The sequence below is a fragment of the Notamacropus eugenii genome, chromosome 3, assembly GCF_028372415.1.
Source record: "Notamacropus eugenii isolate mMacEug1 chromosome 3, mMacEug1.pri_v2, whole genome shotgun sequence".
NCBI classification, from domain to species: Eukaryota; Metazoa; Chordata; class Mammalia; order Diprotodontia; family Macropodidae; genus Notamacropus; species Notamacropus eugenii.
Window position 1 is genome coordinate 486,131,312 of NC_092874.1, and position 25,111 is coordinate 486,156,422.

Consider the following 25,111-nt stretch of genomic DNA (forward strand, 5'->3'; position numbering starts at 1 on the left):
TTCCTTTCCCGATGTATTGGACAGGTAAGCTATTCCATGCTCTTCTTATTTGCTTAAGGTGTCACCCTTTATGTCTAAATCATGTACCCATTTTTGACCTTTTCTTGGCATATGGTGTGAGATGTTGGTCTATTTCTAGTTTCTGCCATATTTTCCAGTTTTCCCGGCAGTTTTTGTCAAATAATGAGCTTTTGTCTCAAAAACTTGGATCTTTGGGTTTATCAAACTCAAGATTACTATGGTCATTTACTACAGTGTATTGTGTACCTGTTCTGTTTCACTGTTCCTCCACTCTGTTTCTTTAGCAGTACCAGGTTGTTTTGATAATTACCCCTTTATAATATAGTTTGAGATCTGGTACAGCAAGACCAGCTTCCTTTCCATTTTTTTCATTGATTCCCATGATATCCTTGACCTTTTGGTCTTTCCAGACGAATTTTGTTGTTATTTTTTCTAGCTCTACAAAATAATTTTTTGTAGTTTGGTTGGTGTGGCATGGAATAAGTAAATTAATTTAGGTAGAATTGCCATTTTTATTATATCGGCTCTACTCATGAGCAACTAATGTTTTTCCATTTGTTTACATCATACTTTATTTGTGTGAAAAGTGTTTTGAAATTGTGTTCACATAGTTCCTGGATTTGCTTTGGCCAGTAGACTCCCAAGCATTTCATGTTGTCTAGTTACTTTAAAAGAAATCTTTCTTTCTTTTTCTTTCTTCCTTCCTTCCTTTCTATTTATTTTTACTAGATTTTGTTGTTAATACATAGAAATGTTGATGATTTATGTATTTTTATTTGTATTTATATCCTGAAATTTTGCTAACCTTGTTATTATTTTAACTAGTTTTTCAGTTGATTCTCTACAGTTTTCGAAGTATGACATCATATCCCCTGCAGAGTGACGGTTTTGTTTCCTCATCGCTTCCTCTCACTCCTTTCATTTCTTTCTCTGCTCTTATTGCTGTAGCTGGCATTTCCAGTACATACTGAATAACGTGATGATAATGGGCACCCTTGCTTCATCCCTGATTTTACTGGGGAAGCTTCTATCTCATCCCCATTACAGATAACAGCATATTATTTTCAACATCATGTGAGAAAAACAGAGAAATAGTGGTAGCTCCCAGCACTCTGTTGGATGGACCACTCTAAGTAAAGGCACCGAGATTCCTCACATCATGGAGCAACAGCGCTCTTTTCCAGGAGCAAGCAGTGCCAGGATTTCTGTATCTTCTCTGTGTCCTCCTGTGCCTACAGAGGTGCCCGTATTCTGTGTGGTGATGATGAGTAGTAATGCAGTCCAAATGAAGGAGACGTAGGAGAAGTTGTCCACTGTGTCAGGGTCCAAAAGAAATCTCATTACCTGGCTCTACTTTTTGTTCCCATATGCGTGCGTTTCTTCTGGCTCACTTTCCTCAGGTGATTTCTCATCACCCTAATACTACCCCCACCTTTGATGGACAATGAGTTGGACTCAAAGCCTGTGATAGAGGGAGTTTCAACATTTTTCAGTTATTTTTTCTATTTTTAAGCATTTTTCATGTGTTTCAGAATTTGTTTCACATACCCACAAAGTCTGCTTTTTTTTTCTCTTCTTAGGGAGCTCCAGCCTTCAGATACCTACCGGACCAACTGCCTCATCATGGCCATGGCAGATATTCTGTGGCGGGCAGGTGGAGAGGAAAAGGCAGTTGTTACATTGTAAGTTATTAACAGGGAATTTCTTTTTTTTCAAATTGTACAAAGTCAAGCCAGTTGAGCCCCAGGCAGAGCTGTCACCTGGAATTTTGGCTGCCAGGAGTGAATCAGATCCTCAACCATCTATTTCCTTTACCTTTGTAGAGATGGATGATGGAGGCATCCTTGAACTCCTCGGGGATAACTTCCTCTTGCCATGTAACCTGGAAAATTTTAGTTGGCTTTTGTATGAGCAGTGGACTCCCTACTTTGGAAATCTCTGTGTGTATGATGAGACGTGGGACAAGAAGCAGAATTTTCTAAGTCCAGTTGAGCAGGAGGAGAAAAGAAGGCATGTAGGGTTAACGTGCAGGTGGTGGTGATGATGATGATGGTGGGAATGAGAGCACTTTGAGGCTTCCATGATCCAGTGACCCATCTCCCAACTTTGTGCCTTTTTACTGGCTGTCCCAGAGGTCTGGAATATTGGGTCGTCTGCTTCCACCCCTGAGCATCTTTCCAGGCACAGCTGATTCCATCCTCTCCCTTCCTCCAGTGGCCTCCCTTTGGGATTTCCTCTGCTTTCATCTGCTTCTCAGTAGTTGTCCATTCTGCTTTTGAGAAATGACCACTTCTCTACTCAGGAATTGCTTTTGGTTGTGTATTTTTCTTTCTTTTCCCTCCTTTCTTCTTTCCCTCCTTCCTTCCTTCCTTCCTTCCGATGGTTATGATGGCTACTGCTTTCTAAAATACTTTAAAATCTGTCCCTACTCTTTTTATTTTTCTCTTGATTCTAGGCCTTTTTTTGAATTTTGTTATCATTTTATTAGGTTCTCTTAAGTATACTTTTGAGACTTTGATTGCATAGCAATAAATTTGTAGATTAGCTTTAGCTGTATTTTCATTTTACTGTGTTGGCACAGCCCAACCATGACCACTGAATATTTCTCTAACATTTGAGCTATTCTTTATTTCTTTTTCAAGAGTGCTTTATGTTTGAAATTATGCAAGTCTTTTGTGTGCTTTCATAGATTAATTCCCTGCATGTATCATGCAGTTTGTAATTATTTGGACTGGAATTTCCATTTCTGTTATTGCCTTTTGAATTATATTATTCAACCCATGTTTATGCATTTATTTTTTTCTCATATTGCTGTGCAGTAGAGTCTTCAATGATCTTTCTGTCTCAAGCCTCACTCTGCTCCAATCCATCCTCCATAAAATTGCCAGAGTGATTTTTCCAAAATGCAGTTCTGTCTCTCCAACTTAGTAAACTTTCGGTGGCTCCCTATTATGATTAGGACCAGATATATTTGACATTTAAAACCCTTCACATCTGTCCCCAACTTATCTTTCTAGCTTCATTACACATTACCCCCTTTCACATATTCTGCCCATTCAGGATGATATTACTGTTTATTGTTCATACAACACTCTGCATCTCCAGTCTCTGGGCCTCTGCACTGGCCATCTTCCCTCCTGGCCTTCCTTCACCTTTTAAAGTCCCTAGTTTCCTTCTAGACTCAGTCCAGGTGTTGCTTCTCCTGATTCCTCCTCCCCTTTCAGCAAGTGCCACACTCCACTCCAAGAAAACCCTCCTCATATATGTTCTATAAATGCCTGTAAATGCACATGTGGCAATTACCCTTTGGTTATCTTCAACCTGGCTTAGCCCAGCTGCTGAGATGGTTTAGCTGAGTGTAGCCACTGCTTGGATTCCAGCTTCTTGGAGCCACAAGTGAGAACTGGGAGCAGGTGGACAGCAAAGGTGGATGAGCAGCCCTGAAAAGGGCTTGGCAAGCCCTCACACTAGAGGTGCTGGGACCCCTGAACACCGCCTGCCCTAATGGGCCTCAGACACATTGGTCAATCAGGGGGATGTCTACCCTGAGCATGTGAAGACTTCCCTTGGTGGAGTGCTGTGGACAGAGCGTCATCCCCTGCAGTCATCCTGACTTTGATTTTGCCACTGCACTCAGATGACTCAGGGAACTCTGCCTCCCTTCAGTCTAATTCGTGTGCAAGTCAAGCATCACCTCTTGATGTCACTGATCATCTTCCAAATGAAGGGTGAACAACAAGCTGTGCACATGGTCGCTTTCCCCGGTACAATGTCAGCAACAAGAGCAACGTCAACCAAACCCATAATGACAAAAAATAGTAAAATAAAAACAAAAAGTTTTCAGTGTAAAAGGCAAAGCCTTTAAATACTCATCTATAGACAGTGTTGCAATTAAAATAATAAACACAGAAAATGGGATCAAAAGGTTCATGCCTTTTAAAAAATAGTCACAGATGACGTTCAAGGACAAAAACCAGAACTGAGCTGTACCTTCTTGATCCCCTTTCAGAATACAAGTGCTGCATCATTCTGTGACCCTTCTGACTTGGCCATGTTTGATTGCCTGACTTATCTGACTTTGCATTTTAGAGACTACTAAGCTCTAGTTTTCTTAAGAAGAGTGCTTAGAAGTCACCAGTTCTCTTAAAAGTTCCGTCTACCACCAGAATAAACTGCTCCATGGGGTTATTTCAAACTTCGAAGTAAGGTTCAATTAATCAGCTAGTAAGTGAAGATCCTTTTCCTTTACTTTTCAGTTCAGTTTTTTTGATATGTCATATTCTAGCTTTTCCATTCATTTTTCATTGATGTCCAGCATGATTCTGACTGGAATTCCTTGTTCCATATTCAGATATGTGTTTTCTGCATGATTGCAGTATTTAATTTGACTGGGAACCTCTGGAACTTGGCAAACATGTTTCAAGGTGAATTAAACCCAGGATTCCTGAAACCCTTTGATCTCTGGCTGTAATGGAGTTTTAGAATGCCTTCTAGCATATATTTTTAAGTCTTAAATCCTCTTTTTGAGTTTATATTTGAACTCTAATTTTACTCCTTATTTCTCCATTGCTTTTATTTGCCCGCAGGGTTCTTGCAACCATTGCATTCTCTTTGTAAGTTAGTCTGTGAACATTTTTAAGCTCTTACTCTTATTGGGTTATAGTTGTATTTAAAGAATTATTCTTTTCTGGAGTTTGCTCGTGGCATTCTCAAACTGCTACAGCATTGTGAGCTTTTCATTGGTCATTTCTTTCTGTTGTGAGAGAGACTTCCTTACTCATTTCCCCTCCTTTCCTCACCAAAGCCAACCCCTCTCCCATTCTGTCCCATCTCCTCTAATTTCTCTTTGTCTCTCCCTGTCTCCTGGGCGCTTTCCTCCTACCAACAAACATGCCCATGTTTCTTTCATGCTCAGACAGTCCTCACTTGATTCATCTGTGCCTTCTAGCTATGGCCCCATATCTCAACTGTCTTTTGGGTCTACACTCCTTAAGAAAGCACCTACAATGGCTCCTTGCGCTTGCTTTTCTCTCACTTTGTAGACTGATGTCTGACCTCATCATTCGACCAAAACTCCTTTCTCCAAAATTACTCATGATATCCTAATGACCTTCCAGGCAAATCCCTTCATCCACAGGAAGTCTTCTGCATCCCTCTGATTCCCAGGGCCCTCTCTCTGTTACTTGCTCCTGTTTCAGGGACTGGGTTTGGCCTCTTTTTGTGTCCCTAGAGCTTAGCATGGTGCTGGCACGTAGCAGGTGCTTAATGAATGTTGGTGGTTGATTGATTCGGTTAGCAAATGGAAATTTTGTTCCTCCTTGATGTTTTCCAGTTGTTTTGTTAATGGAGCTTTTCTGATTCAGCCTAACGGGTGAGTCCGAAAAATGGGGGAAAAATCAACAAAAAACCTGCCCTGCTGCATTCTTTTCTCTGTAACCAAGTTATTTGATTTATCTTCTTTTTATTACACATGTGGTTTAGCCTTGGCTGAAGCCAAAGCCTCCTGTGTCTGCTTCTCCTTTTTAGGGCATCAGGAACGCAGCAGTTCAGTCCAGTAGGAAAATACAAAGCGGATGGAGTCCTGGAGATGGTAGGGTTTTCTGTACAGTTCTCATGGGGGCATTTGACTGTATTTGGAGACACAGACAGTAAAAAACTTCTTCTCTTTCAGCTCATCCTGCACAAGGTGACCAAGTATGAAGATCTGGTTATTTTTCTCCAACAAAACATTCACCAGGTATGATGGTGCTTTAGTTTAGGACCATTTTATTTGTAATTAAGACTTTGACCCAAAAATCATTTCTGAGGTACGCTGACAAATCCCTTGCTCCATCCTGGCTGGAGGATCCCTTGGTCATGACAGAAAGGCCGACTCTGGCAGGGGTTTCAGGATTGGGACCAGGACCTGCTAGGTAGGATCCCCAGCATCAGAGAATAATTGTTGATACTGAAGCAGAGTGGCTCCTCTGTGGGTGCTTAGTAACAGGGGGCCAAGTTCTGGCAGTAGGATGTGGCTAGAGCAGGGTGAAGATGAGCTGGGTAAACATTAAGCTTGAGCAGAGAAAAGAACTTGGGCAAGACACACTCACTCTCTTCAGACGGTTGGGGGCAAATGGGGAAGAGTGCTTGGATTTTTCCTTAGTATCTTTAACATCTGGAAATAGAGGGAGGCCAGTAACAGCTCTTGAACAGAGGGGATGGGCGTGTGGCCTGAGACAGCACTGGCAGCAAAGCCAGGCTTCAAGCGAACTTGGAAGCTATTTGATGAAGTAAATAAAAATGCAGTAGAGCATAGAGAACACAGATGTGTGGTCTTCTAAGTCAGTGTGTGCCTGCAGGGATCCTGGCCACCCTTTCCATTTGACTTTATTGCTTTAGAATTGCCTTGAGCTTCAAATACCAACTCTGGTTTGGCACTCAAAGCTTTCTACCACCTGCCCCCGCCAGCTTCCCAGCCTTGTTCTCTCCTCTCCAGCCAGACTGGCCTTCTCCAACTTCATGCCTCTGCCTAGAAGGCCTCTCCTTCTGCCCTCCCTTCTCAATTCAGCCAAACTGCCACCTCCTCCAGGAGGCCTTGCCCTCAGCTCCCCTCAAAACTTACCTTAGATTTGATATATATTCCTTATATGAATGAATTAAAGAGCCCTTATTAAATGCTTATTTTAGGCTGTGTATTCCTGCACTAGGTACAGGCTCTCTCCCCCCACCCCTCTAGAATGTAAGGAACGTGAGAACACTTGTATTAGGTCTCTGTACCCCCAGGGCTGGGCATGCTTACCGATTCATTGACACGTGGTAGTTTGAGGAAGAGGAAGATGTAAACTGGGGGTGGGGTGGAGTATGTGTGTGTATGGGGGTGGTCAGAGGCTTCTCGTAAGGAGGAGTGCCAGGGAACCAAAAGTGAGGAGGCTGTGCATTCTGGTGAGTGGACAAGGCCTATACAAAAGAGTGGAAGTGGGAGATGGAATTCTGAGTTCAAAGCAGCAAGTTGGCCATTTGGTCCGGAATGTGGAGGGCAAGCCAAGGAGACTGGCTTATCCCAGAGGCAATAGAGGGTCCAGCTTCCTGCCAGGGGTGGAAGGTGACTAGGTCAAGCTTTTGTGCTGTTAGGACTGTCAGTCTGTCAGCCAGATGAAGGCTAGAGGCTGTGGCCCAGCTGGTGAGAGGGGTGAGCGGGTTGGGAGATAGGCCTAGCTGCTGAGTGGCTGTGGAGTGGAGAAGAATGTCGAGGTTGTAACCCTCGGGTGACTGGAAGGAATTGGGGTTTCTTTGGGGGAGAAGAGAAGTTGGATTTTTTATTTGTTGGGTCAGGAATGCCCAAGGGTGGAAACCAGGGGAGAGACTAGAGCCAGCTGTTCAAATCTGGCAGATCATCTGCCTTGTTGAGCCGTGGGAACAGAGGAGATCCCTGAGTGAGCTGGTGCTCAGAGGGAGGAGAAGACTGCCCTGGTGTAGGTGGCATCAGGCACGGGCACAAGCTTGTATAGGCAGCAGAGTGTACAGAAGGAGCAAGCAGAGGACAGGAGGGGATGGGATCAGGAGCAGAGAGTGGGGGTGGGGTGGAGGGAAGGCCGTAGACCTGTCTGCTAAGCTCCTGGTCACTGGCAGAGGTGAAGACGCTGTCCATGCCCTTAGCTCTTGAGCTCTTCTGAGCATCTGGAATGTCTTCAGTGTCCCCATGAAGATCATACCTTTCCCCTGACATGAAAAGGAAGAAAACACACATTCTTTAAGCACTTACTATTTGCCAGGCCCTCTGCAAAGTGCTGGGGACACAAAATCCCTGCCCTCAAAGAGCTTTCCTTTGAATAGGGGAAGTCGAGAACAGGGAAGAGAAGGACCTCTCCACAGGAGGGAGGAACTCAGCAGTAGGCAGAAGGAGCAGACCTGGTGCGGGAACATTGCAGGGGTGGATGACAGACAGCCGCAGCCTTTGGAGCCAGGGAAGGAAGGCTGGCATGGGCCCCGGCACAAGGTGGTGACTCCAGGAAGAACCCACCACCTTGGGACATGAGGCCTGCGGACGTGGTCACCTCATTTAGGCCGCAAATTTGCTCTCCAGGGAAAAGAAACATTGGGGGCTGGGGAGTGGGCAGCAGGACCAAGGGTCCAATAGGACAGAATTATCCAGATCCTTGATTCATCATGATCTCACAGAAGGAGCTCTGAACTCAGTCTGGAAATGTTGGTTCTGGTTCCAGCTTCTGTCCTGACTGACTGTATGGGCTAAGACTCCTCAATAACCCTGAACAAAGCATGAGCCTCAGTTCCCTCATCTGCCAGATGAACAGGGCCAGCTTTGTTAGAGGGCTCCATGGACTGTGTCTGTGAATAGGATGGCATGGCTGACTGGCACACTCAGCCCTTCTGACCAAGCTCTGCCCCCTTTTCTGGTGCCCAGGAAATATTTGACTTCCTCCCAAAATCATAATATATATTTTTCCCTTCAGTCGAATTCTATTTTTATTGGAAGAATTTTGTCTGTCTCAGCATGGCCCTGACAAAATTCATCTTCAAGAGCTCCAAGTCCAGATGATTCTCCAGGCCAAGCCTAGGGTCTTCGCCTAAACAAACTGCCTCCGTGTGGGATTCTCCTTCCCACTCCCCCCAGCTGAGGTGGTGCCTAGCAAGCCTGCAGAACTCTGGAGGCCCAGATCTCTTCTTGATCTCCTTCTCAAGGGCTGGTCCAAGACTCCACCTGTGGAAGAAGGGTCCTTTCTTCCAGTGTACTCTCAGGCATATTCTGAACATAATTGGCAGTTTCCATCTGAGCTGATTATTCACAGTGGCTGAGCCTTCAGGCAGAAGGAGTTTGGAAGCATTAACCTCCCCCCATCCTGCATGTCTTGGCAGCTTTGATGTTGGATATGATGATTTTGACACTGTGTTAAGAATGACTGTTTGGGGATGATTCATTTGTTTTAGACGAAAGTGCAAGATCCACAGAATAGGGAAGGTTTTCCTGTCCCTTTCCAGTTCCCCATATATAAACTCCAAGCCAGCAGCATGTTATAGAGAGAACCTGTGACTGGCCATTGGGAGACCAGAGGCCTAATGTTGTCTCTGCTTCTGCCTGGTTTTTTGACCTTATTCTCTCATGCCTGGGAAGCTTGGATGAGATGACACCAACTCTGAGTTCCCTTCCATTTACAACATCCCTTTTTTTTCTGAATCAAGATCTCAGTGCCTTGAAATGTGTGCTCAGGGGAGGAGGCAAGATGGCGGAGTAGAAAGACACACATATGCTAGCTCCGAACCCACAGCCCATAAAATATCTGTAAAGAAGAACTCCCAACAAATTCTGGAGCAGCAGAAGCCACAGAACAACGGAGCTGAAGAGATTTCTGTTCCAGAGAGCCCTGAAAACCTGACGCAAAAGGTTCACTGTGCACCGGACCCGGAGTGGAGCCCAGCCCTGCCTTGGCTGTGGGGCACCAAGAGGAGCAGATCCGAGCAGGCTTCAGGGACAGAATCTCCAGCAGCCCCGCAGGTCCCTCCACCCACAGGCGCCAGGGGTGAGTGAGAGAGTCTTTTTGGCTTGCCTAGAGGGGAGTGGGGTGTCTCCATAACTCAGGCCCCCTCGGGAGGCAGCAGTGGGGGCAGCAGCAGACAGGGGCTCTGCAAGCAGGCAGGAGCCCAGATCTATTGTTGAAGGTCTCCACATAAACCCCCTGAGGGAACTGAGCCCTGAGAAGTGGCCCTGCCCGGACCTGACCACCTGAACTTAATCTCACACTGAATAGCAGCCCCTCCCCTGCCCAAAGCCCTGAGGCTGGGAAGCAGCATTTGAATCTCAGACCCCAAGCACTGGCTGGCTGGATCTGGAGGTGAGGTGGGGGTGGAAAGAAAACTCAGAAGGCAAGTCACTGGCTGGGAAAATGCCCAGAAAAGGGAAAAAACATAAGACTATAGAAGGTTACTTTCTTGGTGAACAGATAATTCCTCCCTTCCTTTCTGATGAGGAAGAACAATGCTTACCATCAGGGAAAGACACAGAAGTCAAGGCTTCTGTATCCCACACATCCAAAATAAATATACCATGGGCTCAGGCCATGGAAGAGCTCAAAAAGGATTTTGAAAATCAAGTAAGAGAGGTGGAGGAAAAACTGGGAAGAGAAATGAGAGAGATGAAAGAAAAGCATGAAAAGCAGGTCAACGCCTTGCTAAAGGAGACCCAAAAAAATGCTGAAGAAAGTAACACCTTGAAAAATAGGTTAACTCAATTGGCAAAAGAGGTTCAAAAAGCCAATGAGGAGAAGAATGCTTTCAAAAGCAGAATTAGCCAAATGGAAAAGGAGGTTCAAAAGCTCACTGAAGAAAATAGTTCTTTCAAAATTAGAATGGAATAGATGGAGGCTAATGACTTTGTGAGAAACCAAGAAATCACAAAACAAAACCAAAAGAATGAAAACATGGAAGATAATGTGAAATATCTCATTGGAAAAACAACTGACTTGGAAAATAGATCCAGGAGAGACAATTTAAAAATTATGGGACTACCTGAAAGCCATGATGAGAAAAAGAGCCTAGACATCATCTTTCATGAAATTATCAAGGAAAACTGCCCTGAGATTCTAGAACCAGAGGGCAAAATAAGTATTCAAGGAATCCACCAATCACCGCCTGAAAGAGATTGAAAAAGAGAAACTCCTAGGAACATTGTGGCCAAATTCCAGAGTTTCCTGGTCAAGGAGAAAATATTGCAAGCAGCTAGAAAGGAACAATTCAAGTATTGTGGAAATACAATCAGGATAACACAAGATCTAGCAGCTTCTACATTAAGGGATCGAAGGGCATGGAATAGGATATTCCAGAAGTCAAAGGAACTAGGTCTAAAACCAAGAATCACCTACCCAGCAAAACTGAGTATAGTACTTCAGGGGAAAAAATGGTCTTTCAATGAAATTGGGGACTTTCAAGCATTCTTGATGAAAAGACCAGAGCTGAGAAGAAATTTTGACTTTCAAACACAAGAATGAAGAGAAGTATGAAAAGGTAAACAGTAAAGAGAAGTCACAAGGGACTTACTAAAGTTGAACTGTTTACATTCCTACGTGGAAAGACAATATTTGCAACTCTTGAAACTTTTCAGTATCTGGGTAGTTGGTGGGATTACATACATGCACACACACACACGCACGTACACACACACCACAGAGTGAGATGAATAGGATGGGATCATATCTTAAAAAAATGAAATTAAGCAGTGAGAGAGAAATATATTGGGAGGAGAAAGTGAGAAATGGAATGGGGCAAATTATCTCTCATAAAAGAGGTAAGCAAAAGACTTTTTAGTGGAGGGAAAAAGAAGAGAAAAACATGAAGTTTACTCTCATCACATTCCACTAAAGGAAGGAATAAAATGCACACTCATTTTGGTATGAAAACCTATCTTACAATACAGGAAAGTGGGAGAGAAGGGGATAAGCAGGGTGGGGGGGAGGATGGAAGGGAGGGCATGGGGAGGAGGGAGCAATTTGAGGTTGACACTCATGGGGAGGGACAGGATCAAAAGAGAGAATAGAAGACAGGATAGGGTGGAGGGAAATATAGTTAGTCTTATACAACACGACTATTATGGAAGTCATTTGCAAAACTACACAGATATGGCCTATATTGAATTGCTTGCCTTCCAAAGGGAATGGGTGGGGAGGGAGGCATGAAGAGAAGTTGGAACTCAAAGTTTTAGGAACAACTGTCGAGTACTGTTCTTGCCACTAGGAAATAAGAAATACAGGTAAAGGGGTATAGAAAGTTATCTGGCCCTACAGGACAAAAGAGAAGATGGGGACAAGGGAAGGGAGGGATGATAGAAGAGAGAGCAGATTGGTGATAGGGGCAATTAGAATGCTTGGTGTTATGGGGGGGGGAACAAATGGGGAGAAAATTTGGAACCCAAAATTTTGTGAAAATGAACGCTAAAAGATAAATAAATTAATTAAAAAAAAAAAAAAGAAATGTGTGCTCACTTGGCACTTAGGGCCAGGGCCATTTCTCTTTGGGGAACACACTAAAATTTGATCTAGGAAGAAGCACTCTTGGGTGAAAATCGGTAAGGCTTGTGTCATGTGTAGGTACCCAGGGGGAAGCTCCCATTCCCTCCCTTTGTTTGACTTTTGTCTCCTGTTCAGTTTCAGACTGGTCCCTCTGGATGCATTCTTCTGACCCTGTCTGCCATCTTGTCCAGGTCCACTGATCTGTGAGTATCTTGTGCTCTTGGCGTTTTCTTGAGTTTGACCTCTGGAATGGGCTTCTGAGCACAGGAACTGGTTTAGATTCATGGAGGCCATGCTGGCCAGAGTGTGGTGCTGCCTGTGGGGGGCATGACCTCCCCTCCTCCCAGAGGTGCCCACACCTCACTGTTTGCTGCTCTCTCCTCACACATCATTTGTCAGTTTTCTGGCCGTATCCTGTTCCCCTTCTAGACTTGCTTCTAGGAATGTTGGGGCCCTGGCTTTGTCTTAGCTCAAGGTCAGTTGTTGATTTGCAGCCTGGCATCTGGGCTCAGTGTCCTGGCCCGTGGATTCCATGCATGCCTGGGTGGCCTTAGACAAATGACTTCTGATCCCTGAGGTCCTCCTGATCTGGAATCCTGTGGTCCCTTAACATAGTAGGTCAGAGCTCCAGGCCTGGAGTCAGGAAGACCTGACTTCAAGTCCAGTTTCATACACTTGCTGGCCTTGTGACCCTGGGCAAGTCATGTAACCTCTACCATCCTCTGTCTCCTCATCTGTAAAATGGGGACAATCACAGCATATGCCTCCCAGGGTGGTTGTGAAGATCAAATGCAATCCTGTTTGTAAAGTGCTGAGCACAGAGCCTGGCACACAGTAGGGCTTCATAAAGGCTCCTTTCCATCTTTCCCAGGGTAGCATCTGGCACGTGGGAAGCACTGTAGCAACGTTAGTTATTTCTCGCTTTATTATTCATGGATGTTGGAAGAATTGACTGGTTATAGTCAGTAGATGGTATTTGTGTAGGTGTCCTATCTCCTGTGCTCAGTTAGAAGTGGGGAGAAGGAATGTAGACCTGGAACTGTAAGAGCCTGGGCAGAGAGTGTCGGATGGTGGGAAGAGCCCCCTCACTGGGTGCCCTAGGGCCATCGTCACCAATGAGGAAACAGGCCCAGTTTTCTGAACTGAGTGACTTGTGCAGGGTCATGCAGGGAGTATGTGGTGCACTCAGAACTCAGGCCTACCTTCTCTGACTCCAGATCCAGATTTGGGACATGGCCTTCCATGTGGAATTATCGTGAATGAACCAAGGGGCTGAGCCAGCTGGCCTTCAGCTGTGAAGGCCTCCTTGTGAACACCACCATGGAGAAGTGGGCAAACTGGCAGGGCTGGTCAAGGGGCTTGACTGGGTGATCCCTGAGTGGCTCAGTGGCAAGAAGGACACTTGCACCTCCCCCTCTAAATGTATGATCATGTGCATGAATGCATCCCAGTCACATCTCCCCTGTATTTCCTGTCCAGCCCCAGCTTTCCCCATCCCCCATGTGCGTTTGGCTCTGACCTGGGATTTCCTTGGTGTAAAGAGCCTTCCTCTACCAATGTGGGTTGGCCATTCTTAGTCTTAGAGATTTGCCCATAGGTGACCCAGCCCGTGTGTGGTAGAGGCTGCACCTCCCAGACTCAGAGGCCAGACTTGGGGTTGAGAATGGGGGTTTGAGGCTGAAAAACAAGTTGAGCAGAAATTCCTTAATTAACACCAGCCTTAACCTTTAGCCTTGGGCCTTCCAGGGAAAGTGTTTAAAGAGAAGAGGATGGAGGAGGGGTCATTCAGGGGCTGCCCCAAACAATGGACACCCCACCCGGGGCCCACTTCCTCTTCCTGACAGTGCTTCCTCCTCTCTCGGATGAGCCAGGAACCTCTCATTCTTCCCTTACAACTCACCTGCTTTCAATGCCCTGAGCCACCATCCAGTTAAAAAGAAAACCCTGACTGTGTTCTGGCTGCTAGAGCAGAGGAGGAATTCATACTCACCCTTTCTTCTGAGCCCCATGGTGAGTCTGGCTAGGGAGGCCGATGGTATTGTCCCCATTTTAGAGATGACAAAACTGAGGCTCAGTGCTCTCTCGGGTACCTCCTCAGCTTCTAGTCTGAGACTTCTTCCAAATTTCTCTTCTGGCATGAACACATGGGGTGTATTAAAGAAAAGGAGTAGGAAATGGGGCCAGCCCAGAGCACCATTTCCCCTGCCCTGACTCATTCAGATTTCACTTGTTTGTGTCTTTGCTTGTGGCGTCCTTCCCCACATGTGCCAACTGAAGCTTCTTTCAAGAACAGGGCATGTGGCCACATATCCGAACCCCTTCTTTTCTTGGTCCCACCCTCTGCTACCATCTCTAGCTCCCTGAGCTTCCTAGAAGCTCACCACTGCTGGTGCCGTGGGGCTAGGGTGACATTGTTCTGTGGCCAAGTTGAGCATCATAGGCGCAGACCAAAGCTGGGCCTTATGACTTCTTAGATCTGAGGGACTTCCAGGGGGCTTGAGGGAGACAGGGTTGGGCATCTGAAAGAAGGTCCGGGCTGAAATGGGCTAGCTAGGGGCAGCTTGGAATCTCCTTTGGTGGAGGCTGAGTGGGAAGAGCCTCAGACGCATCCTCCCCTGGTCACCTTGAGAGGGTCCTCATCCTCTTCCTCTCTGAGGCCTCGAGTCTACAAGCAGGCCTTTGGATTGGATGCTCTCACATTGTGACAGGTGCAGTCTGAAATGACTGAGAACACAAAAGCTTGCACCTCCCAGCACAGTGCTTTATGGAGCATTGCCTGCTGTTTGCCCAGCACACCAGGACCAGGCCTCCTCAGCTTGGTGCTGGACCCTGAATACACGGGCAGAGAGATGTGTGTGCCTCAAAAGCAAACACGTAGTAGGATGTAAGCCAGAATACAACATCAGGTCATGATTTCTGATTGGAGGAAAAATTAGGGACTCTGTGACTTGGAAAGGGGAGAGTGAGTAGGAGCAATTCCCTGAAACCAGAAAAAGAGGTGTCCCCCTTCCTATCCCCACAAATGTCTGAACAGTCAGAGGAGCAGGGAAACAGTAACTGACAGACCAGGACAGGGCTAGTTTCAGATAAGACACATGGGTTCCTTGAGATGTGCAATTATGAGAAAACTTATATCGATCTGTGGGTCTGACCAGGTTCTGGGCAGCATAACCTGCATCTTTGGTTAAGGGTCTCCAAGCAGCAGGCAGAGGGGGTCCCGCTTCCCAACCACGCTGGGAGAGAGGTGCAAACAATGCAATAAGGTTTTCTTACAAGACAGAATTTGGGCCAGACTCATAACTGAATAAAAAGGGAACTGAGCTGACTCCAGAACTGAGTCACAAGATGGAGTGAGGGGGGTGCCCTCAATCCCCACTGTAGCAGACGGCCTGCATTCCCACATGGCTCAGTGACAGCGGTGAAAAAGAAAGACACACAGGCAGGTGGAAGAAGATAGGGCAACTCCGTTTATTGATTCGAGGGTCAGGGTATTTATAGACAGAAACTACAAGTCTACGTGATGGTCTGCTTGTCTCCTGTCCTAGTGATTTGACCAGTCTTATTGGTCTGTTAGCCCAGATGGCATCTATTTCACATATCCCTTGTATTCTGTAGTTCTCGTTTGTCTCACGGAGACAGTAACATGGGGTGGGGGTGGGGGATAGCATGGAGAGCCTTTCCGGACGATAATGAACACAGTCTCAAAGAACAGTTTCCCTGAAGGTCTATCCTGAACTTGCCAACCACACTCCATCCTGGCCCTCAACACCCCACAACATTCTAGATCTAAGAAACTTGGAGCAAAGAGGAGGGAGCCAGGGCCTGCCCTGAGGCAGAAGGACTGTGACTTGGAAGCCCCATTCTCCTGGATGTGAAGGTCTCCTCTCCCTGGGTGCCTCCTGGCATTTGGAAAGCCCCTTTCAGGTTGGGCCTGGTGTTGAGGTCCATCCGTGTTCCTTCACTGCTTAGCCTCACTTTCCCTGGCAGGTGAGCCAGCAGGCCAGCCCAGAGGGCACAACTGGTGATTCCCCGAATGGCTCCAGTGCCTCCTTCCTTCTCCCTGCAGACTGGTTACCTGCTGTGCTTCATCTGTTCTCCCCTCACACCACCTGCTTAATAACCAGACACCCTTTGGGATCTGTCTCAAGCTGCTGCTCCTGACGCTAGCCTTGCCAGAAGGACAGACAAAGCCCCCTCCCTGGCAGCTTAGGCCCAGATACTCCCTTCGGAGAGGTGGAAGCTTTCTGTAGCACCACAGGGTCTGAGTGTAGGCTGGCCTTCATTTGGTTCTGTCCTGGCTGCCTCTCAGCTAGAGCCTTTTGGCCAAGGCTTCTCGGGGCCTACAGTGCTGCCCACCAGCACACATGCATTTACTCACCACCAGACTCCGTTTCTTTCACCAGAAGTGTGTTTGATTGACTCAGGAGCTTGAGTTTCCAGAAGCTTGACCCAGGGTCAGAATGGAGGGTGGAAATAGGAAGAAAGGCTGACTGACATTAGGGGAATCTGAGCAGGGCATGTGGGGCAGCCAGGAGGGGAGACAGAGGGCATCTAACTGGGCCTGCCTGCATAGAGGGGGCTGGCCAGACATGTGGGTCCCTTGTTCAGGCTTCCCACTCCTACATATACTGTCTCAGAGCTAGAAGGGTCCTCCCTCATCATTAGTCATTAATTCCACCTCTGTCTATCCCAAACCCCCAGCCACCTCCATAAAGCTTTGTTCAGTGCCCTAGTCAAAGAGTGGCTAGCTTCTGTATGAAGCCTTCCCAGGAGGTGAGCCTTCCACCTCTCTGAGCAGCCCCTTCACTGGGATGCTTCTTATGGACAAGAAGCCTATGTCTCTTCTTTGTTCCTGGGTCTGCGTGGGTCCCAACACAACAAATCCTATCTTATTATGTTCCAATGAGTTTTTAGAGCGTAGTCAATAACCTCAAATGTCCTGAGGCCAAGGACAAGGCTCATTCCTCCCTCTTCACTCAGGACTTGTGTCTGCACAAATCCTTATGACCCTTCAGTACCACCTCCAACCCTAGCCTTCCTCCCCTGGCTCCTAAGGAAGATCCCAGAGCTAGCCTACAATGGCTTTCTTTGCTTGGCTCACATCAGATGCTCCAGCAGCTCCTAGAACATGCCTAGAGTGAAGGCATCCAACAAGCTCCCCTAGTGAGAGCCCAGAGGAGATCCACAGGGCTGCCAGCTCCCAAAGGGCAGCCACCTTTTATTCTGAGGAGGGACTGCTTCTCCTTTGCTTACATACTATACCATGCTAATCAACTTGATAATCCTGTGTTTAGGAGCAGCCCAGGAAGGGGGAAGCAGCTGTCAGTGTGTCTGCAGGCTCTTTGGGGTCACTGTTTCATAGCACAGGACAAGGGTGACAATTCTGAGAGGCTGGTCCAGGGTGCTCTGAGAGGGCAGGAATGTGTGGAGGGCATTTCTGCAGGGCTGGAGCAGAAAAGGCTCCACTCTGCTTTGGTCCCATTGCTCTTCTGTCAGAGGAGAGAGGAGGAAGCTGAGATTTGACACAGCAACATCCCCGTCCTTAGGTTTTCCTGGGTGATGCTAGATTACTATGAACTCCGACAGCAGCAATGGAGAGGGGCTGAGGCATGAGGAGTTTGGTTCTGGCAGAGCTCTGGACCTTCATCTTCAGCAATCTCATAGCTTTCTTAGCTCCGGAGAAGTCCAGGGAAATTTTTCTTTTTCCTTTCTTTCAAAAATTTTAAAATGTTCTTAATTTCTAAACCTTGATGGTCAGTGAGCGCAGGCCTCAGGCCTCAGGCCTCTCAAGGGCCACTGCTCCCTCACCTTTGCTTCCTTTATATGGCAATGGGGCATTTCCTTGGGGTTGTTTAGGTAGAGAAAGAAAAGATAGACATTCAGAAATGTGTCTGCACTCAGGAACAGGATGTAGAAAAGTGCATCATCTCAGACTGGTCCTCCTGAGCTGTTTGCACTGGCCATACTTTCCACTTCTCCAGAGCTGGCTTGACCTGGCCTTTGCTCGTGGCCTGTTATGCAGTCATCTTGTGGCCTCCACATCAGAAGACCTCTGTGCTGATTTGAAGAAGCCACCTAGATCAGCTGTGGAACTGGCTGACAGCATCTTGGTTCATGGAAGTGGCTCAGGTTGGAAATCTTGGCCTCCCACCAGCCTGTGGGACAACAGTTAGGGCCTCAGACACTTCGGGTCTCAGTGTCCATCTGTCTCCATTGAAGGGGCTGAACCAGATGAGCTCTAAAGATATTCTCTCTCTGCCATGGTCTATCCATGCTCTTCTCTCCTCACTGAAGATTCCTTTTCCTCTCAGTCCCAGCCAAGGGAAAAGTCAAGCAAAGGTGATGCTTCCACCTCAGAAGTAAGGCAAAGGTAACTCAGTCCAAAGCACAGAATATGCCGAACAGACCTAAGACAGTCCTGTGGCCCCCAGACTCCATTTTTAGTGCTGCCCTTCCCTAACGTCAGCTTGAGGTCTGTGTTCTCTGGGAAATGGGCTGGGACGCTGGTGAGAGGCAGGATTGGGGCCATCCAGGATCCTGTAAGCACAGATGGGAGGAGGCTCAGGGGCCCTCCCAGGCTGGCTGCTGGCTGCAGGAGTGGGCCATGCCCACCGATTGGCTGGCCGGTCCATTTCTCCTGGCTCAACTGCTGAACGTGGCTCATTGTGGTGCTAATCAGTGTCCATCGGAACTACAGCCCTGGGGGCTCATGAACCCAACTTTCAGGCAGCAGGCTCACCACACATGGGGAGCACACAAGGTCTGTCACTGTCTCTGTCCTTTCTGTGACTGTTTCTGCTCTCTCACCGGACTCTCCTTTTAGATGAATTACAGCGGGCCTTGAATGCAGTGACTGCCATTTTTGAATCCTGAGGAGGGGGGGATGTGTGCCAGGTGTCTTCCTTTGTTGTTTACATACAAGTCCAGGGCCCACCCCGTGTGAACCCACTCTGCACTTTAGTCTCTTAGCTGTAAAATGGGATAATAATATCAACCCTTTCTGTCTGTGTCACATGAATATTGTGCCTGGGGTCAGCCTGATCTGAATGTGACTCCAGGGCTTGGTAGAGGCACCCTCCCCCCTGCCCTGTGCACCACTCTCCTATGACACCGAGGGGTTTTCAGAGAGCACTGATTGATCCCCCTGCCCCCTCACTGCTACATGAGGTGTGAATCACTGAGTGACTCCTTGCAGTTCGTAGCCTGGTGGTCCATCGGCGTGTGCTTGGAGTCATGCCCCTCAGTTGGCATAGGGCGGTGCCAGCTAGCCACATGTTGCCTTTGCTTGCCCTCCTTGCTGATGAAGTAACATGAAGCGCAGATGTTTATCTCCTTGGAGACAGGAGACCCGCTGTTCAATTCCCATCGCTTATCACCTGCCAATGTAATTCCCATTTCCTGTCATTGTTCTTCTCTGTTTGCCGCACTGCGAGGAGCTGACGCAGACCTTAAAGCCATTGGATTATCTTCAGGCTGGGGGATAATGGAGATGGAGCTCTTAACACTCCCGGTATGGCTTGGATCCAGAGATGGTTATCAGGGAGCCAGGAGGTTATTGTCTTCTCTTTAGAAGAAACTGGTTCATGCAACACAAATGACTCCATGAATTCTCCTTTGGCCTCGAAGCAGGCTCAGCCGTTAGTCCCCTTGGCCTGCCCCTTCCCAGTCCTTCACTGCCTCCCGTGGGTGAGGAACCCCAGGCGTCTCCAGTACCGAGCCCCTCCCAAAATCTCCATCTGTCCAAAAATGTCTAGCACACCAGGGTGGTTTTCTCTGAGGCTTATGATATGTGTATTCCCTAAATGGAGAAGAGTAAGGGGGAACACTTCAGGTGGTGCTTGTGTTTCCTGACTTACATTCACACTCGTACAGGGTCTGAAGCCCTGCAGGGTGGAGTTCTTTAGCATAGGTCTTAGGTAGGAAGTGGAAATGGAGATCAGGCCTTGTTTCCATTTCTTCCCCTTCTTTAAACTCTGGCTCCCAGGGCCTCTACCCTCAAACCTATGACCTTGGTCTTGATCTCCTCCCCATCTCCCTTCCGCTCTCCAAAGGGCAGAGTCTCAAAGGATGCTGTGGTGTAAAAGTGAGCAGTGTGTGTGCTCATACCCAGTTGGGCCAAGTGGGAGAAGTGCAGGACCCTAAGAAAGCCCACTCCCCATTCTCTGTGGGACTCTTGCCACGCAGCCAGTGGGAAAAGGAGTCCTCATTTGGAAATAAAATACGTCAGGACTGCCTTGTGAAGTGTGTGATCTTACCCCTTTCTTCCTACTTGGGGGATGGCCTGGCCTGTTTGGACAGGGTAATGAAGAGTCCTGAAATGTCACATGAGATACATCCCTTGTCAACTGAGGACAGAAACTGTACTTTGAGAGAGAATACTTCTCCCATAGGGGATCCTAGGCTAGTTCAGCCTTGCCACTTGATGGAAGAGAGGGAGAAAGACTTAGCTGAGGTTGGCCCCTAGCTAGTGTCTTCTGACTCCACTCTGGGTGCCATGCCAGAGTAAAGTCTGATCCCTTCCAAGGCACAAAGGAACAGAGCTTGTCTAACTGAATGAATTGGCACATCCTTCAGTCATGACTCTTCCTTGTGTGTTTCAGAGTGCGCAAAGACTTTGACCTGCCAACCAGCTGCCTGATTGGAGCCCACGGATATTGCACCCAGGTACCCATGGGAGTGGGCCTGGGAGAGGTGGGGAGACAGAGAGGGAGAGCCTGGGGCTGGTGTTTTGTACTCTGTGGGCTCCATTCATTTACGTGTTCCACAAGAACCTCCTCAGGGATGCCCAGTGTGGTGCTCCTCTGGCTGCAGAAGTAGGATCATAACGATTGGTCCAACAAAGTCCTTGGCTCACAGGTGATGCAGGGGCTAAAATGGGGAGACTGAGGCTAAGAGCTTGGGTGACTTGCCCAAGGTGGCCCAGCCCATGAGGATTCCATGCTCTCTCCTGTGTTCCAGGCCACTATTCCTGAACGGAATTCTCATCTCTGTAGCACCTGCTTTTCTCACAGCAGCGCAGGGAATAAGAACAACTGCCAGTCTCACAGGAGAGGGCACTGAGGCCTTTCAGCTATGATCATGTCAAGTAGCAGAGAGGTCAGAGGCACAACATGGACCCAGCTGTCCTGATTGTATTTCTGACGGCCATGGCCGCCCAGAAGAACGTTCAGGCTGGCTAGGGGCAGGGAAGCATCAGACAATCACAGGAAGGCAACATACAGGGCAGTGTGGTTCAGAGCAAAGGGTGCCTGCATGGGGGAGGGAGCCCCACCAAGGCCCAGGCTACATTTCCAGCTCACAACAAACAGACCTAGCTACAGAGGAGGAAGGGACCCCAGGGGTTATGGAGAAAATGAGAGAAAGTCACAAAGCCACGCTAATGGTTCCATTACAGATATCTGTCCAGAATCTCAAGTGGGCCCTCACTGCTGCAAGACAGTCCTGGTGTGCCTCCTTAATTAATTCTCTCTCCCACTGACCACAAGAGCTCTTCCAAACCTTCTTGTCCTTCCTTGAGCTCCTATGGCTCTCTACTGAGAACCTTTCCTCATATTTCCCTGAAAAAAATGGAGGCCATTCACCAAGAACTCCCTCTGCTCCCCACCCCCTCATCTCCCATCACTCAAATGCTCCTGCCCCAGCTCTCCTTGGTCCTTGGCTATCCCATCTTCTCCAGCAGGGTACCCCCTCTCAAGTAGCTGGAATATCTCCCTGTCTATTTGGCACTTGCCTGCTGCCTACATGTCAGATGCCCATGTCTTAAAAACTCTCCTCTCTTTTGTGGCTGGATCCCTTGAGAAGGCATCAGTAATGGATTCCTCTACTTTGTGTCCTCTCCCTGCCTGTCAATGTCATGTCAAGCAACTGGAGAGGTCAGAGACACAACATGGACCCAGCTCTGCAGTCTGGCTTCTGACCTCACCATGTAACCCAGTACTTCTCAGTCTCGTTCCCCTCACCTTTTCTGCAGCCTTTACTGCTGGGGATCGCTCTCTCCTCCTTGATATTTTCTGCTCTCTAGGTTTTTAGGACACTTTTCTCTCTGGTTCTCAGACCGCCTTACATCTTCATTTCAGTCTTTTTGTAACCTTGATTGTCCTCCAAGAGTACATCCTGTGCCCTCTTGTCTTCTCCCTTTCAGCTGTTCTTTTGGTGATGATCTCCCATGAATTCTGTTACCATCTCTACACTGATAATTCTGAAATTTATTTTACTAGCCCTAACTCTCCTCTGAACTCCAGCTAGACATCTTAAAGTCAATATGTTCAGAACTGAATTTTATCTTTTCCCCCAAACCCTTCTCTGGTCCTGTCAGGGGCACCACCACTGTCCAGTTACCCAGGCTCCCAACTTAGATGTTGTCCTTAAGTCCTCACTTTTGCCACTTCCCCACATCCAGTCTGTTGCCAAGTCCTGTCAATGCTGGCTTTGTGTTATCTCTTGTTACCCCTCCTCTGCCACTGCTACCCACCACCTTGATGCCAACCCTCCTCGCCTTACACCTGGACTGTTACAATAACCTGCTGGTTGGTATCTCTCCCCATTCCAATTCATCCTGCACTCAGATAGCAAATTGATCTTCCTAAAATGAAGGTCTGACTCACATCACCCCCTAGTCAGTAAACTCCAGCAGCTCCCTATTACCTCCAGGATCAAAGACAAAATACTGTGGTTGGCATTCAAAGTTCTAAATAACCTGACTTCTCCCAACCTTTCCAGTACTAAGGCAGGGGTGGGGAACCACATGGGGCCTTCTAAGTCCTTGGGTGCAGCTGTTTGGCTGAGTCCAAGTTTTACAGAACAAATCCTTTCGTGAAGGGGATTTATTCTGTGAGGTTTGAATTCAGTCAAAGGGCCACACTTGAGGGCCTAGAGGGCCATGTAGCCTTGGGGCCAAAGGTTGCTTACCCAGACCTCACTCCTCTCCATGTATTCTGAAATCCAGTGACATGGGATTCTTGGGTGCCCTCCATCCCCAAACTGAGCATTTTTACTTGATATGTCTCATGACTGGACACTCTCCCTGCTCATTTCCACCTCCTCGTTTTCCTTGGTTCGTTCATGTTTCAGCTAAAGACCATTTTCTGCCAGAAACCTTGTCCAGTCCTCATTCATCTTTGAGACTGCATGACCCTGTCACATCCTTACTGATCTTGTTTGTGCACAGCTGTTTGTACATTGTCCCCCAATTAGACTGGAAGGTCACTGAGGGCAGAGACACGCATAGACCTTTCTTTGTATCTTCAATGCTTAGCACCCTGCTTGGCACAAAAGAGCCAGTTAATAAATGCTTATTGACTTGACATGAACCAAGGCCCAGATGGAATCCATGGCAGGTGTGGGGAGTGAAGGCAGGTCCCATGACTCTAAGGTCATGGTTCTTCCCAGCAGGGCAGTATTTGTAGAAGTCATGAACCACACAGGAGGACAGGCCCATTGCATAGCTTCAATCTGTAGCGCTGGAGGGAATGCCCACCCTGATGAGCTCCCAGCTCCAGTGTGCACTGTTAGTGGTCAACTGATGCCATTGTTGGAGCCCACTCCCCATTTTCTAGATGCCTGTTGTATGGAAAGACAGCCTGGCCTGGGGCAAAGAGGGATGCAGATTCAGATGCCACCTCTGACTCTTCATCTCCTCATCTATAAAATGGAGGAATGCCAGTCACGTGGTGACAGAAAGAGACTGGGGGTCCATAGGCCTGACTTCTCGCACAGGCTCTGGCTCTGAGTTGTGGGACTGGTGCGTCTTCTCTCTGTGAGAGTCCTGTGGCCCCAAGGGTTGCTCCCATTCACCTTGATGACCCCTTTCAGCATTTCATGTTCTCTTCTTAGGCTGACTCCCTTCCATCATCATGAAGGAGGAAGACTGGGTAGACACAGAAACATGAGGGCAGTGAGAGAGGCCTTGTCCCACTGCCTACTTCTGGGAAGGTTCTGGCTGGCTGGGGCCTTGGAGGAAGCTGTCCAGGGAATGTACCATCAACCCCTCCCCTGTATCCTTGAGGCTAAAGGGGAAGACCTTTAGCCCTGTAGAACATGGCAGTGAGTTCAGCCTCCCTTCCCTGAGGGGCTCATGCCCCCCAGAGCACCATAACTTCCCTCATTGTTTCCTCCAAAGTCCTTCTTGGCTTCCTCTCTATATACACAATGCAGGGCATTCCACATCTCCCACCAATAAAATTGAGGGTCCTTTTTACTATCAGTGGGTCAGGGGTTGTCCATAGGGATAAAAGTAATTTACCGGTTGCTACTTTTCTTACCATTGTCAGAGCAGAGGAAGGGAGGGAGACTTTCAGTAAACTCTGTTATCTGACATGGTCTGGTAATGTGAGGCATGTGAAGTGCTGGTCTTGGATTCAGGAAGAGCTGAGTTCAGATCCTGCCTCTGACACAAGAGTCCCCACTTAGCCTCTGTGGACCTTACCTGAAATCAGCAGAAGGAGGATCAGTGTTGGCTAAAGGTAATGCCAGGACCCTAGGAATGGCCACGGGGAGTAGCAGCCCCAGGCCTAGCTGGGGCAGAAAAGGGCCACCTCATTTTATTGATGAAGAAACAAGGACCAGGGACTCATCCAAGGTCCCACAGTAGGAGCCTTCAAGGTGTGCTTGGGACCCAGGCCCTCTGACTAGAGTCAGGGCTTTTTACACTGTATCCTTCCCTTTTGTCACATTTACATGACCCAATAAAGAAGAGAGACTTTTCTGGCTCCTCCCCATCCCAAGCTCCAGAACAGAGTCCACAGGGTCCCCACGAAGGGGCTGCCACATGGAGAGATAGGCACTGGAGGACAGTCTCTGATGGATTCAGAAACTGGTTGAATGACTGCTCAGTGTTGGCGTGGCAGGAGATGTGCAGTGGAGTCACTCAGGCTTGACCCACAGAGGCTGTCAAATCTGCAGATGGCACAATGGCTAACATCCTAGATGACTGAGTCAGGGTCCGAAAAGTGTTTGATGAGTCAAATCGATGAAGAAGGACCAATGAAACATCTTATGCCTCAGGTTAAAAAAGTAGGAAAATGGCTGGAGAGGTTTGTCTGAAAAAAACCTGAGGGGTAAAGTGGGTTGTAGGCTTACTAGGTGATAAGACAAGC

The 25,111-nt window shown here is 47.8% G+C and overlaps 1 protein-coding gene across 1 annotated transcript in view; it reads left to right on the forward strand.

The window, feature by feature from the left end:
* Nucleotides 1–25,111, forward strand: part of MINDY4 (MINDY lysine 48 deubiquitinase 4) — a 143,488-nt gene that overhangs the window by 88,165 nt on the left and 30,212 nt on the right. The window contains exons 10-14 of the mRNA XM_072599194.1: nt 1,602–1,703; nt 5,548–5,611; nt 5,693–5,758; nt 12,153–12,220; nt 20,618–20,681. Of these exons, the coding sequence (XP_072455295.1) occupies nt 1,602–1,703; nt 5,548–5,611; nt 5,693–5,758; nt 12,153–12,220; nt 20,618–20,681 (364 nt within the window). The remainder of the gene's footprint in view (nt 1–1,601; nt 1,704–5,547; nt 5,612–5,692; nt 5,759–12,152; nt 12,221–20,617; nt 20,682–25,111) is intronic.